This window comes from Pezoporus flaviventris, unplaced genomic scaffold, assembly GCF_033815535.1.
Source record: "Pezoporus flaviventris isolate CSIRO_AGI_PZ_B2104156 unplaced genomic scaffold, CSIRO_AGI_Pfla_v1 ptg000259l, whole genome shotgun sequence".
Lineage (NCBI taxonomy): Eukaryota > Metazoa > Chordata > Aves > Psittaciformes > Psittacidae > Pezoporus > Pezoporus flaviventris.
This window is the reverse complement of record NW_026892806.1, coordinates 103,088-116,426: the sequence shown is the minus strand read 5'-3', so window position 1 is coordinate 116,426 and position 13,339 is coordinate 103,088. Positions and strand designations below refer to the sequence as shown.

General features: G+C 48.6%; 1 protein-coding gene across 1 annotated transcript; it reads right to left on the bottom strand.

The window, feature by feature from the left end:
* Window positions 1-10,895: 10,895 nt before the first annotated feature.
* LOC133263249 (olfactory receptor 5G3-like) lies at window positions 10,896-11,822 on the bottom strand. Its single transcript, XM_061442964.1, has one exon. The coding sequence runs from the start codon at window positions 11,820-11,822 to the stop codon at window positions 10,896-10,898; it is 927 nt and encodes a 308-aa protein (XP_061298948.1).
* Between the last annotated feature and the right edge of the window lie 1,517 nt (window positions 11,823-13,339).

Sequence of the window (13,339 nt, the reverse complement as noted above, 5' to 3'; positions counted from 1 at the left end):
GGAGCCCGGATCAGGGATATCACCAGGGCGCTCCCCAACCTGGTGCACCCGACAGACTACTACCCACTGCTGGTCTACCAGACAGTTGGGGAGGAAGCTGCTTCCCGCAGTCTGAGGGGGATGAAGAAAGACTACAGGGCCTTGGGGCGGATGGTGAAAGACTCTGGGGCTCAAGTGATCTTCTCCTCACTCCTTCCATCTTCCACTGATGATGTGGGAAGGAATGGGAAGATTCAGTTCATAAACAATTGGCTTCGAGACTGGTGCTACAGGCAGGGCTTTGGATTCTTTGATAACTGCTGGTTTTATAGGGCACCAGTCTGGACAGTGACAAGTGGGAAAGGTTTGTCTCACAGAGGCAAAAGGATGCTGGGGCACGAATTAGCAGGGCTCATTTGGAGAGCTTTAAACTAGATTCGAAGGGGGATGGGGTTGTAGCTGGGCTTGCCCCAGTGGGGCAGCACTCCAGAACTGATGAAGACTGGGAGGCCTCCTATAATCCTTGGGTGAAATCGATGTGCTCAGCTCGCTCCCTGGAATGTCTGTACACCAATGCGCGCAGCATGGGAAATAAGCAGGAGGAGTTGGAAACCTGTGTTAAGTCAGGAGACTATGATCTGGTGGCAATTACAGAGACGTGGTGGGACAGCTCACATGACTGGAATATAGTCACACATGGAGGGCTATGTCCTTTTCAGGAAAGACAGGCCAGCCAGGAGGGGTGGTGGGGTTGCTCTTTATGTGCGAGAGCAGCTACAATGCACCGAGTTCTGTCCAGGGACAGATGACGAGCGAGTTGAGAGTCTGTGGGTGAGAATTAAGGGGTGGGCTGGCAGGGGGGATACTGTTGTAGGTGTCTGTTACAGACCACCAGATCAGGGTGAGGAAGTTGACGAGGCCTTCTACAGGCAGCTGAGAGCGGCCTCACAGTCACAGGCCGTGGTCGTCGTGGGGGATTTTAACTTCCCTGATGTTTGCTGGAAGGATCACTCACCAACCCAGCCACAGTCCAGGAGGTTCCTCCAGTGTATGGATGATAACTTCCTCCTGCAAATGGTGGATGAGCCGAGCAGGAGAGGAGTGCTGCTGGATCTCATCCTCACTAACAAGGAGGATCTGGTTGAAGCAGTAAGGGTTGAGGGCTGCCTTGGTTGCAGCGACCACGAGATGGTGGAGTTCAGGATCTTGTGTGGTAGGACTAGTAGAATACCAAGTGGACTTGCAACCCTGGACTTTAGCAGGGCAAACTTTGGCCTTTTCAAGCAATTGCTAGGGGAAATCCCATGGGCAGGGCTGCTTGAAGGTAAAGGGGCCCAAGATAGTTGGTTGACATTCAAGGACTGCTTTTTCCGTGCTCAAGATCGGAGCATCCCGACAGGTAGGAAGTCAAGGAAGAGGGCCAAGAGACCTGCGTGGCTAAATAGGGAATTGCTGGGTATGCTCAAGTGGAAGAGGAGATTTTACAGGTCATGGAAGGAGGGGCTGGCCACTTGGGAGGAATATAAGGCTGCTGCTAGAGGATGTAGGAAGACAGCTAGGAGGACTAAGGCATCCTTAGAATTAAACCTGGCAAGAAGGGTCAAGGACAGCAAAAAGAGCTTTTTCAAATACATGGCAGACAAAACTAACACCAGAGGCAATGTAGGCCCACTGATGAACGGGATGGGTGCCCTGGTGACGGAAGATACAGAGATGGCAGAGTTACTGAACGCCTTCTTTGTCTCTGTCTACTCTGCTGCAGGCAGTCCTGAAGAGCCCTGTATCCCTGAGACCTTAGATGAAGTCAGGTCGACGGAGCGGTTTGCCTTAGTCGATGAGGAATGGGTTAGAGACCAGTTGAGCAATCTGGACATCCATAAATCCATGGGTCCAGATGGGATGCACCCGCGGGTGCTGAGGGAACTGGCGGAAGTCATTGCTAGACCACTCTCCATCATCTTTACCAAGTCTTGGGAAACGGGAGAGGTGCCTGAGGACTGGAGGAAAGCAAATGTCACTCCAGTCTTCAAAAAGGGCAAGAAGGAGAACCCGGGTAACTATAGACCGGTCAGCCTCACCTCCATCCCTGGGAAAGTGATGGAACACCTTATCCTTGGTGCCATCTTAAGGCATATCAAGGATAAGAGGGTTATGAGGGGCAGTCAACATGGCTTCACCAAGGGGAAATCATGTTTGACCAATCTCTTAGCCTTTTATGAGGAAATAACACGGTGGATGGATGATGGCAGAGCGGTGGATGTGGTCTACCTTGACTTCAGCAAAGCATTTGACACAGTCTCCCACAGCTAAATTGAGGAAGTGTGGTCTGGGTGATCAGGTAGTGAGGTGGACTGCGAACTGGCTGAAGGAGAGAAGCCAGAGAGTTGTAGTCTATGGGGCTGAGTCTAGTTGGAGGCCTGTAACTAGTGGAGTGCCTCAAGGGTCAGTACTGGGACTGGTATTATTTAATATATTCATCAACGATTTAGATGAGGGAATTGAGTGTACTATCAGCAAGTTTGCTGATGACACTAAGCTGGGAGGAGTGGCTGACACGCCAGAAGGCTGTGCTGCCATCCAGCGAGACCTGGACAGGCTGGAGAGTTGGGCAGGGAATAACTTGATGAAATATAACAAGGGAAAGTGTAGAGTCCTGCATCTGGGCAGGAACAACCCCAGGTTCCAGTATAGCTTGGGAAACGACCTGTTAGAGAGCAGTGGAGGAGAGAGGGACCTGGGGGTCCTAGTGGACGACAGGATGACCATGAGCCAACATTGTGCCCTTGTGGCTAAGAAGGCCAATGGCATCCTGGGGTGTATTAGAAGGGGGGTGGTTAGTAGGTCGAGAGAGGTCCTCCTTCCCCTCTCCTCTGCCCTGGTGAGACCCCATCTGGAATATTGTGTCCAGTTCTGGGCCCCTCAGTTCAAGAAGGACAGGGAGCTGCTGGAGAGAGTCCAGCGCAGGGCAACAAAGATGATTAAGGGAGTGGAGCATCTCCCTTATGAGGAAAGACTGAGGGAGCTGGGTCTCTATAGTTTGGAGAAGAGGAGACTGAGGGGTGACCTTATAAGTGTCTATAAATATATAAAGGGGGAGGGTCACGAGGATGGAGCCAGGCTCTACTCAGTGACAAACAATGATAGGACAAGGGGTAATGGGTACAAACTGGAACACAAGAGGTTCCACTTAAACTTGAGAAGAAACTTCTTCTCAGTGAGGGTGACGGAACACTGGAACAGGCTGCCCAGGGAGGTTGTGGAGTATCCTTCCCTGGAGACATTCAAAACCCGCCTGGACACATTCCTGTGTAACATTATCTAGGTGTTCCTGCTCCGGCAGGGGGATTGGACTAGATGATCTTTCGAGGTCCCTTCCGATCTCTAGCATATTGTGATACTGTGAGGCTATGGGAGAGAAAGACTGAGATGAGCTCTTAGGCAGAAGCTCTTCCCTGGGAGGGTGCTGAGGTGCTGGCACAGGGTGCCCAGAGAAGCTGTGGCTGCCCCATCCCTGGCAGTATTCAAGGGCAGGTTGGACACAGGGGCTTGGAGCAAGCTGCTCTAGTGGAAGGTGTGCCTGCCCATGGCAGGGGTTGGAGCTGGAGGAGCTTTAAGCTCCCTTTGAACACAAACAAGGCTGGATTCTACGATCCAGGCCCATGAAATTGTCCTTAATACACAAACATGCCAACACACTGACCCTCCAACTCACTGGCTTTTGGCATGAGCCATCTCTGTCAAGCAAGGCAGCTGTAGAAGTGAACTTTGCTGTTAACAAAGAAGAAAGTTTCTTTCCTGTTATCCCCAGCTAATTAGTCTCTGATGGCTTGTTATGAAGAATGAGGGAAGTAGCATCCAAGTCTTCTGAGAAGCTTTCGTGGTGATGAGGAAACTTCCTTGGTAAACCCCAGAAGGTCTTGTTAAAGGTGATGACTCCTGGAGGGGAGCTTGGTCCCCAGGGACCACTTCTTGCTTTGGCAAAGTGAGCAGCATCACTTGTGATGGAAGTAGCTGTGAGTGCTTGTATTGTGAAAGCCGGGATCTTGGGCCTGCTGGAGGGCTTTCTGTGCTCATACAAGCTTGGTCCTACTCTCTTTTTAAAGACACATCCCAGTCTTCATGACATGTGCAGATAATGTGGTTCTTGCTAATGGGGTGCTTTGTCCCTTCCTGCTTTTGACCCCTAATAAAGGGAGCTGGGGAAGCTCATTGCATTTCTCTTCACTTTTGGGCCTCCTCAAGGACACTTTATACATTGAATTTCTTGTGATTAGTTGTCTTGGGATGGATTTATTTGTGTCTCTCTTTAGTTCTTTACCTGTTAAAAATGTTCTTAAACTGTTAAACTGAGACAAGTTGTAGCCCACTACATCCATCCTCCATGTCTGCCTGGCTTTCATAAATGTGATTTTCCTACCATTATGAATTTGGGATTGGAGAATAAGCATGGCAATGGGGTCACCTGACTCAACATCTAAAATTCCTTGCCTAGTTATGAGATAGTCAGGACCCTTCTAGAACGGATGGGAATAAGAGGATGTTTTATTACATCCTAGGACAGCTGGTGAGGATGGATGTGGTTCAGAGCAGGTCTGAACATCAGAAGGACTTGTACCATGCACTCTCTCTCCATGGTATGTGCATCTCTGAATAGCTTTCTCTGGATTAAATGAATTCCAGTCAGGATGTGAAGGCATCCTGGAGGTCAGACTGGATCAGCTGGCCCCCTCAAACCTATTTTCAGTTTGTTTTAATCCAAATGACAGGACAAGAGGAAACTGCCTCAAGTTGCACCAGGGCAGGTTTAGATGGAGCTGAGGAACAATTCCTGCCCCAAAGGGTGCTCAGGCATTGGAACAGGCTGCCTAGGACAGGGCTGCAGTCATCATCCCTACAAGTGTTCACACACTGTGTAGATGTGGCCCTCAGTGCCATGGGTCAGTGGTGGCCTTGGCCTTGGCAGGGCCGGGTAAGGGTTTGACTGGATGAGCTTGAAGGAATTTTCCAACCTGGTTGATTTAATGAGTCTAAAAGGAGGTACAGAAACACACCTTCACTGAGCACAGGTGGGGACACAAAACTCTGATTTAATGACTAAATTTGAAGAAAATGAAACTACTTCAGATCTCCTAATCCCTCCTCCCAACACTCTTAAAAGAGGTATTTTAGTTTTCCTTTCAGTAGGACTAAAACTTCATAAAGAAAAAAGAAAGATAATGTAAGAACCAAGAAACCACTTTTTTGCATGTTTTCTTCTGGTGGTGGTGGAAACTATCACTTCAGTTGCAGGGAAGGAGACAGATGCAATGAAATGCCCCAGGTCAGGTTTGCTTGCCCTCATACAGATATGTGGTGCCATTTGCTCTGTCCTGAAGGGCCAAGGACATTGCCATGCACTTGACATGTACATCATGCAACCTTCAGGAGGGTTGGGTCATTCTGGAGCAACATTGAAAGCTCAGAGGCACACCCAAGGGCATCTCCAGTGTGTTAGTAGTCAATGTTCAGGCAACTGAAGTCAGTCTCAGATGCCTTTATGCTTCCTGATATGGGTTGATCCAATCTGACCTGCTCTACCCATGCTCATGTGTATGTTTCATTGGGATAATAGTCTAGGACTACGGAATTGTGTGTATGTGGTGCTGGCATCATTGTGAAGAAATAACTGGGACAGCTCAGGAACAGGCACATGTTATTTCATGACTTCTGGTTGCCCAAAGCAGTGGTAAATGCTCCATCCCTGGCAGTGCTCAAGGTCAGGTTGGATGGGGCTTGGAGCAAGCTGCTCTAGTGGAAATTGTCCTTGTCCATGGCAGGGGGCTGGGGCTGGATTAGCTTTAAGGTCCCTTCCCACACAAAACATTCTCTGACACATGGAGCTCCAGTTGAGCTACTGATTTGGGCATGAGTAATGAATGTTTAATTCAGATAAAGCACAGTGCGAAGGTGATGTGCAACAATCCCAACTGCTGCTAACATCCCATTTTATAGCAGATATATTTTGCATATGGGGGGAGGTGGAAGGGAGAGGAGGTCTGTCTGCACAGTGCCATCTCCTGTCCCTCATGATGAACTTCAAGATCTGAAGAGCTTATGTCCCTGCGTGGGCTGTGAAAAGTGACAAAGGAAGACACAAGCAAGACAAGGTCGGTGCACTTCTAGCTGTGTGCATCCTTGGGGACATAAGCCCTGGGTTTTGTCCAGAGACAAAGAACTGAGCAGCACACCCAGCAAAGGAGATGCTCTTTTCCTCAGAGATGCAGTTCAGAAGGATCTTGGGGGTGTAGACATAGGAATACCAGAGGTGCAGGAAGGACAAATTGCCAGTGAAAAAGTACATTGGGGTATGGAGGCGTGAGCTGCAGTATATCACCACTATGAGGGTGATGTTGCTCATGAGGGTGGTGATGTAGGCTAAGGTGAACACCATGAACAAGAGAAGCTGCAGCTTTGAGTCAGTGGTGAGCCCCAAGAGGATGAAGTTGGTGACTGAGCTGTGGTTCCTCTCTTCCTTGGTGAGGGAACTGAACTGGAGACATGGATCCCAGTGGCTATTTCACAGCTGCAGTGTGGGGTCTTGATCATGGGTTAAGAGAGGGGCTTCTATGGTGCTGGCATTGCTGTCTGTACCAAGACACAGCTGTACACACAAAAGAGAAAAGCAGAGTAAATTTTGTATTGAGAAGACCTGTTATGCTGATTTTGCTTGTGCTATTTTATCGGAGAATGATGAAATGGTTTGGAGAGGACCCTAAAGCTCATCCAGTTCCAACCCCCTGTCCAAGGCAGGGCACCTTCTATTAGAGCAGGTTGCTCCAAATGCCATCCAACCTGGCCTTGAGCACTTCCTTGCATTCCCTCACTTCTATGAATATGAGATCTCAATTTCGATGTCACATTAAATTGCTCATACATTAAGACTCTTTAATTAGAATTTCACATGGAGAAACTGGAGATAGAGGCTGAAGACAAATGCATGTAGGGTCACCATCTGCTACAGCCCAACACAGTTTGATTAGATTCACTGTCATCAGTCCTACCACTAAAAGCATTGTCTCATTGATTATTCCCTTTTCCATGAGCAAACACTGAAGGGCTGGATGTGCACCTAAAAGCCTTAAATACAAGTCTGTGTATGTTAGGACCTCTGGTTTTAGGCACTTTACTGAAAGCAGCATTTATTCAGTGCTAGTGTGTGTTTGCACAGCTGAGTACAGGCACAGAAGCTGGAATTAATCTCACCTGACATTGCCAGCCTAAAAATGAATGACTTCAGCTCTTCCATAGCCAATGGAAGTGATAGACTCTTCCATAGGAAGACCAGAAGATGAGCTGTGGCCTGCTGCTTCCTTGCAGTTTCCTCTATGCTCCAGTCAGGTTTGGAGGACCCTCTCTCAATTGCCTCTCATGCTGGATGCTCCTCAATGGGCTTGATGATTTTCTTATCTGGCCTCATATGTTGATTCTAATGTTTGTCATCAGGTACCACAAGGGGTGGGCAGAGAGATGAGGAGACAAAGAAAAGAAAGATGAATCACCTGGAAGATTTACCTTCTTGGCTAATACGATGCTGTACCCCTTGTTGACCCTTTTTACCTGCGAATACTCACTCATGGTCTTGTCCAGCAAGATCCCATGTGTCCCACGGAGCCGTGACCTAGAACATATCACCACCATGAGTGTCTAACATGGGCTCACAAGTTTAGAGACCACAATAACAAAAGCACACTGAAGATCTCTGTGTGACAGCCCCAGACCAGCTCATCTCAGAGGGCAGAGCAAGCAGGTGTGTCCTCTCCTGTCCCAGCATTGCCTGTGGTGTGTGGTTGGGGATATTTATCCATTGCTTCATTCTGTATCTCCTTAGGCACCAGGTCCCTGAAGCAGATACTCAGTGTGGCCTTTGCCCCAATGAAGTGTTGCTGCACAGCCGTGCATCCCCCAGAGAGGGCCTCAGTTACTCCCTGCACCAAGAAAGACCATTTCAGACCTTTTTGTAGCTCTCCATGTTATGTGATCACTGTTTCCATCACTGCAGAACAAAGGTGCAATCTCAAGAACAATCATGTTCTTTACATTGAGCTGATTATATCTTTTTACCAGCCTGAATGTAGGAGGAAACAAGAACTCTTCCTTGGAGTCTTCCCCAGAGCATCCTTCAGCTCTGTGCTCCTGCAGATGTGGATCTGGGCTCTCAACATGGGGATTATCAAGGTGAAGTCAACAGGCACCAGGCTGGACAGAGTCTTGGGTGACTTGGTGCAGTGTGAGGCATCCCTGCCCATGGCAGGGGGTTGGGCTTTCAGGTCTTTTCCAACCCAAACCATTCCATGATTCTATGACACCCCTTTGTCCTGGTGCAGGGAATAACTTGAGCTCTGCAGTCAACAGTGAGAAGTGGGAATTTCTGGGTAGTACTCAGTTCAGCTATTTAGGGTGGTTGTTTTGGAGTAAGGTGAATTGCTTCTTAGAGGACCTGGCAACAATAGGGTGAGAAGGGTCAGATGAAGAACCAAGCCTGTAGACAACAACATTCAGCTAAACCATGCTGAGATTTAGCTGGTATGTTCAGTATAAGCACTGAGTTAGTTATAAATGATCTGTCAAAGAAAAACCCAAGCAGAGGAACCCCAAATGTTCTTTCTAATTGAATTTTGACATTTCTTCCTGAAGTCCTGCAGGAGAAATCCCATCCCAATCCATTGGACTGACCACAATGACTGGCACCAGCCTGTGCATCACTTGCTAAAGCCACTGAATGATTCATTTCATCCCCTTTTAGGCAACTGAGTGCTCATCAAGTCAGTGTTGAAATGATACAGATTTGAGTGGAATGAAATGAAGCTTCAAGTGCAGCTGATGAGCATTTTCTTATGCATTTGTCTGGGTGACTTTTCTGATTCTCAGGACAACTTCTTAGGGGTTATGGACCCAAAATGGATCTATTTAGGGAAAGAAACCACACAGACCCAATAGTGTGGTTTTTTTTTTTTGGGTAGGTTTTGCTTTCTGCATCCCTTTACGTTAAAATTCACTGGAGGGGTCTGGTATCATGGCACACTCGAGCACAGACTGTGTCACTCCTGAGTGACTGAGGTTTAGTGAATGGAATGAGAATGATTAGAACCAATAACCTAGACACAACCAGGCAGACTTCCTGGTGCTTCAAGCTGATGATGCTTTCCCTACCTTAGATATCTGCCAGAAAATGTTGTTATTGTCTTTTTAGACATAAATTGTGCTGCAAAGCTGGGCACATCATTGTGTGTAAGTGAGCTGTGAATGTGGGATGAGGTAGATCTTTGGTGAGAAGCTGTGAGGGCTGGAGAAGCTCTGCTCTGGAGCCAGGCTGAGAGAGCTGGGCTGGGTCAGCCTGGACAAGAGAAGGCTCCTGAAGGGGGGACCTTAGAGCAGCTCCAGTGCCTAAAGGGGCTGCAGGAAACCTGGAGAGGGGCTTTGGCCAAGGGCCTGTAGGGACAGGCCAAGGGGAATGGCTTTAATCTGCCCGAGGGGAGACTGAGATGAGCTCTTAGGCAGAAGCTCTTTCCTGTGAGGGTGCTGAGGCGCTGGCACAGGGTGCCCAGAGAAGCTGTGGCTGCCCCATCCCTGGTAGTGTTCAAGGCCAGGTTGGACACAGGGGCTTGGAGCAAGCTGCTCTAGTGGAAGGTGTCCCTGCCCGTGGCAGGGGTTGGAGCTGGAGGAGCTTTAAGGTGCCTTTTAACACAAAGCAGGCTGGATTCTATGATCCAGGCCCATGAAATTGTCCTTAATACACAAACATGCCAACACACTGACCCTCCAACTTTGGGCATGAGCCATCTCTGTCAAGCAAGGCAGCTGTAGAAGTGAACTTTGTTGTTAACAAAGAAGAAAGTTTCTTTCTTCTTGTCCCCAGCTAATTAATCTCTGATGGCTTTTTATGAAGAATGAGATAAGTCACATCCAAGTCTTCTGAGAAGCTTTAAGGTCCCTTTTAACACAAACCATTCCATGATTTTATGTCTCTAGGATAGCCCTGAGGCTCAGCCATGCTCCAGGTTACCATGGCCCTGGCAGAGGGTGCAGCTCTATGGGTTGGGGTAATGCAGACATTGGAACGTTTTGGTGAATTTTCATGTATATATTGTTTTTCCACCACAAATCAACTCTCTGTGCAGGAAGGCAGCAGTAGAGACATCAGGGTAGGCAATGCCATTGGTGCAGGCTGCTATGGGCTGCCACATATCAAGTCTGAAGGCTGATGAGCAACACAATAGCTCCTATGATCTTTTCTGGTCAGGATGCCATGGAGATCATTGCTGTGTACAGAGAGATGGCAAGCAAAGGTGTGGAGCAGTGGACAGTGGTTTTCTTGATAGGGTCTGCCTTTTGATGAGTATTCATCACTACTACATCTTAAAGTTCTTTCAAAGTGCCTTCATTCATTCCAGAGGTCACACAAGTACCATATTTAACTTAAGGTGTTTGCTGTCTGAAATGCAATGAGGTGAATGGTGCTGGAAATCTTTTAATGAGACTTGAGAATCAAAGTCTAAAATAACTTCCTGCACATTGTGCCAGATATTTCCTGTCCTCTCTATTTATCTTGTGTTTGTATACTTTTCTTATGGCCATTACTGACCGTCTAGAAATGAAGTTCCATTTACTGCAACAGTAGAATTCACTCTCTCTTTATTCTGATTTGCGAAGTGAAAGTCATGCAAAACAAAACACAGCTCATACATTGAGCGCAGGGAATTATAAAAGATTTTGTAATGTTCTTATTTGCATATGCAGGAGGTGATATAAAAGCAGCCAGTGCATCATGGAAGTTAAGAATCCCCCAGCAAATGTTGCCCATCTGAGATACTTAATAAACAGCTGAGCATCTCCCCACATCTCCATTCTACCTGGCCCTAAACTTACAACATTCAATATCACTTTATTTTCAAGAGTCTCCTCAAAGCCTCCTTCACATCTTTATTCCTCAGGCTGTAGATCAAGGGGTTCAACATGGGAGGCACCACGGTGTAGAGCACCACAGCCCATTTGTCTCCTACTCTTGAGCTATTTGAGGTGGGGTTTAAGTAAGTGAAGAAGGATGCCCCACAGAAGATGCTGACAGTGGTGAGGTGGGATGTGCAGGTGGAGAAGGCTTTGCGCTTGCCCTCGGCTGAATTGATGCTCAGGATGGTGGCGATGATGGCCACGTAGGAGAGCAGGATAACCAGGATGCTGGACACACCAAAGAGAGATGCTGCAGTGGTCAGGATGATGTGGCTGAAGGTGGTGTCAGAGGTGGAGAGCGAGATGAGAGGGGAAATGTCACAGAAGAAGAGGTCGATGGCACTGGAGCTGCAGAAGGACAGGGTGGACATGCTGATGGTCTGTCCCACACCATTGGTCAGCCCCACGAGGTACGAGCCAGTCACCAGCTGGAAACAGCACTGTGGGGACACGACAAGGGGGTACAGGAGGGGATGGCAAACGGCTACATAACGGTCGTAGGCCATTGCAGCCAGCAGGAAGTACTCGGTCATCCCAAAGAGATCAAAGAGAAAGACCTGAGCCACACACCCAGCATAAGCAATGCTCTTCTTCTCTGACATCAAGTCAACCAACATCTTGGGGGTGATGATGGTGGAAGAACAGAGGTCTACAAAGGCCAGATTGCCCAGGAAATAATACATGGGGGAGTGGAGGTTGGGGCTGGCCCTGATTAAGATGATGATGCCCAGGTTGCCCACAATGGTGACAAGGTAGGTGAGCAGGAAGAGCAGGAACAAGCAGGCCTGAGTCACTGGGTCCTCTGTGAAGCCCACCAGGTTGAACTCGGTCACTTGGGTGCAATTGCTTTGTGCCATGGGCTGGATGGTGCCTTGTGTGTGAGCTCCTGGCTGGAGGTTTCTTCTCCAAGAGGCGGGGATGTCCCAGGTGGAAAAGCCTCTGTGTGGAAAAGGAGCTGCTCAGAGACAGTCCCGCAGGATGGAAAGGGAAAGTTCAGGCACAGATCAATGAGGAACAGGTTGGTGAAAGTCCTGTGCCAGCACAGGTAGAACAAAGGGGTGCTCAAGCAGTTAAACACCATGGCACAACGTGGTGTGTGCTCCTCTGGCTCACTTCTGGATGTTGAGCAATGACCACTTTGGAAATCAGTAGGGAGGTTCCACTCACCCAAGTAGCTTTACCTTAGTACCGCACCTCATCGCCTGCTTTAGTGCTCAGCCTGTGGCTTGGAGACCATCCGGCTCAACCTGGAACATAGAGAAACGTGGTGCTTTCACAGTGCAGAGCTGATCCTTCATCCTCTTACGGGCATTTGCCAGCCAACCCTATGATCATATGCTACCTTACACAGTGGTTAGTATCGGTTTCCCCTCCCTCCTGACACACTTTGTCAGATCTAAAAACTTTCATGGTTCTTTAACCTTTCCCTTGAGTCTCCAACAGAAATGGGCACTCCCCAGAGCTCAGCAATCCCTACTTGCACACATGTTTGGGGGAAAAAAGTAATCTTTTGGAGCTGCCTCATCTCAGCAATGGGGAGCACCCTGAATGTCCTGTACAGGAAAGCTTCTGGTGCTCATCCAGGAAACCTTTTTTGCTCAGAGGTGAGGAAGCCTCCTGAGGGTGCTTTCCATGAGGGTGATCTCCAAACCTGTCTTCTCAGCAGCAGCATGGGGAGCACACAGCACAGGCAGCTCCCTGGGAAGCCCAGAGCATCATCAAGAAACCCCGGACCCTGCAGTAGGGCAGGACATGAAGACAGGAGCTGCTGCTTGTTGGCAAGACAGAACCACAGGAAAATGATGGGCTGAAAGATGCTGCCCGTCACTTACATCTCAGCTCTGTCTCTGCTGCCCTCCTCATGCTCTCAGAGATGGATGTGAAGATGAACGTGCCTGGAGCTGTGCAGGGAGCCTGGGAATGAGCCAGCATCAGCAAACCCCCTTCCTATTTCAAGTGATGTGGGGATGTGGGACTGTGAATCTCTTTGGGCCCCAGGAGGTGACAAAGCCCAAAGCAGGTCATTATCGCTTCTCTGTGTTGATTAGTTTGGATAAGAAATGTCCCCAGAGGAGATGACCTCAGCTTGAGCAAGCAACAGGGCTTTGGGCTCCCCTAGAGCAAACCACAGAACAAGCCCACCTTTGACATCCACTTCTGGAGCATTTCTGAGGCAGTTACACCTTCACAAGGGCCATGGTTGACATTATCATGGCAGGGAGGTGAGGGGAACCTCGCCAATGGGAGCTGGTACCAGGGTCCATCAGCAATCCCAGCACCACAGGCAATGAACCAGCTTTCCACCCATATTCAATTCCATGTACTCAAACCATAGCTCACAAGTTTGGCTGCAAAGGAGCCAACAGAAGATCGT

Excerpts from the sequence above, each read along its gene's own strand:
- LOC133263249 (XM_061442964.1), bottom strand. The coding sequence starts at position 11,822 with ATGGCACAAAGCAATTGCACCCAAGTGACCGAGTTCAACCTGGTGGGC.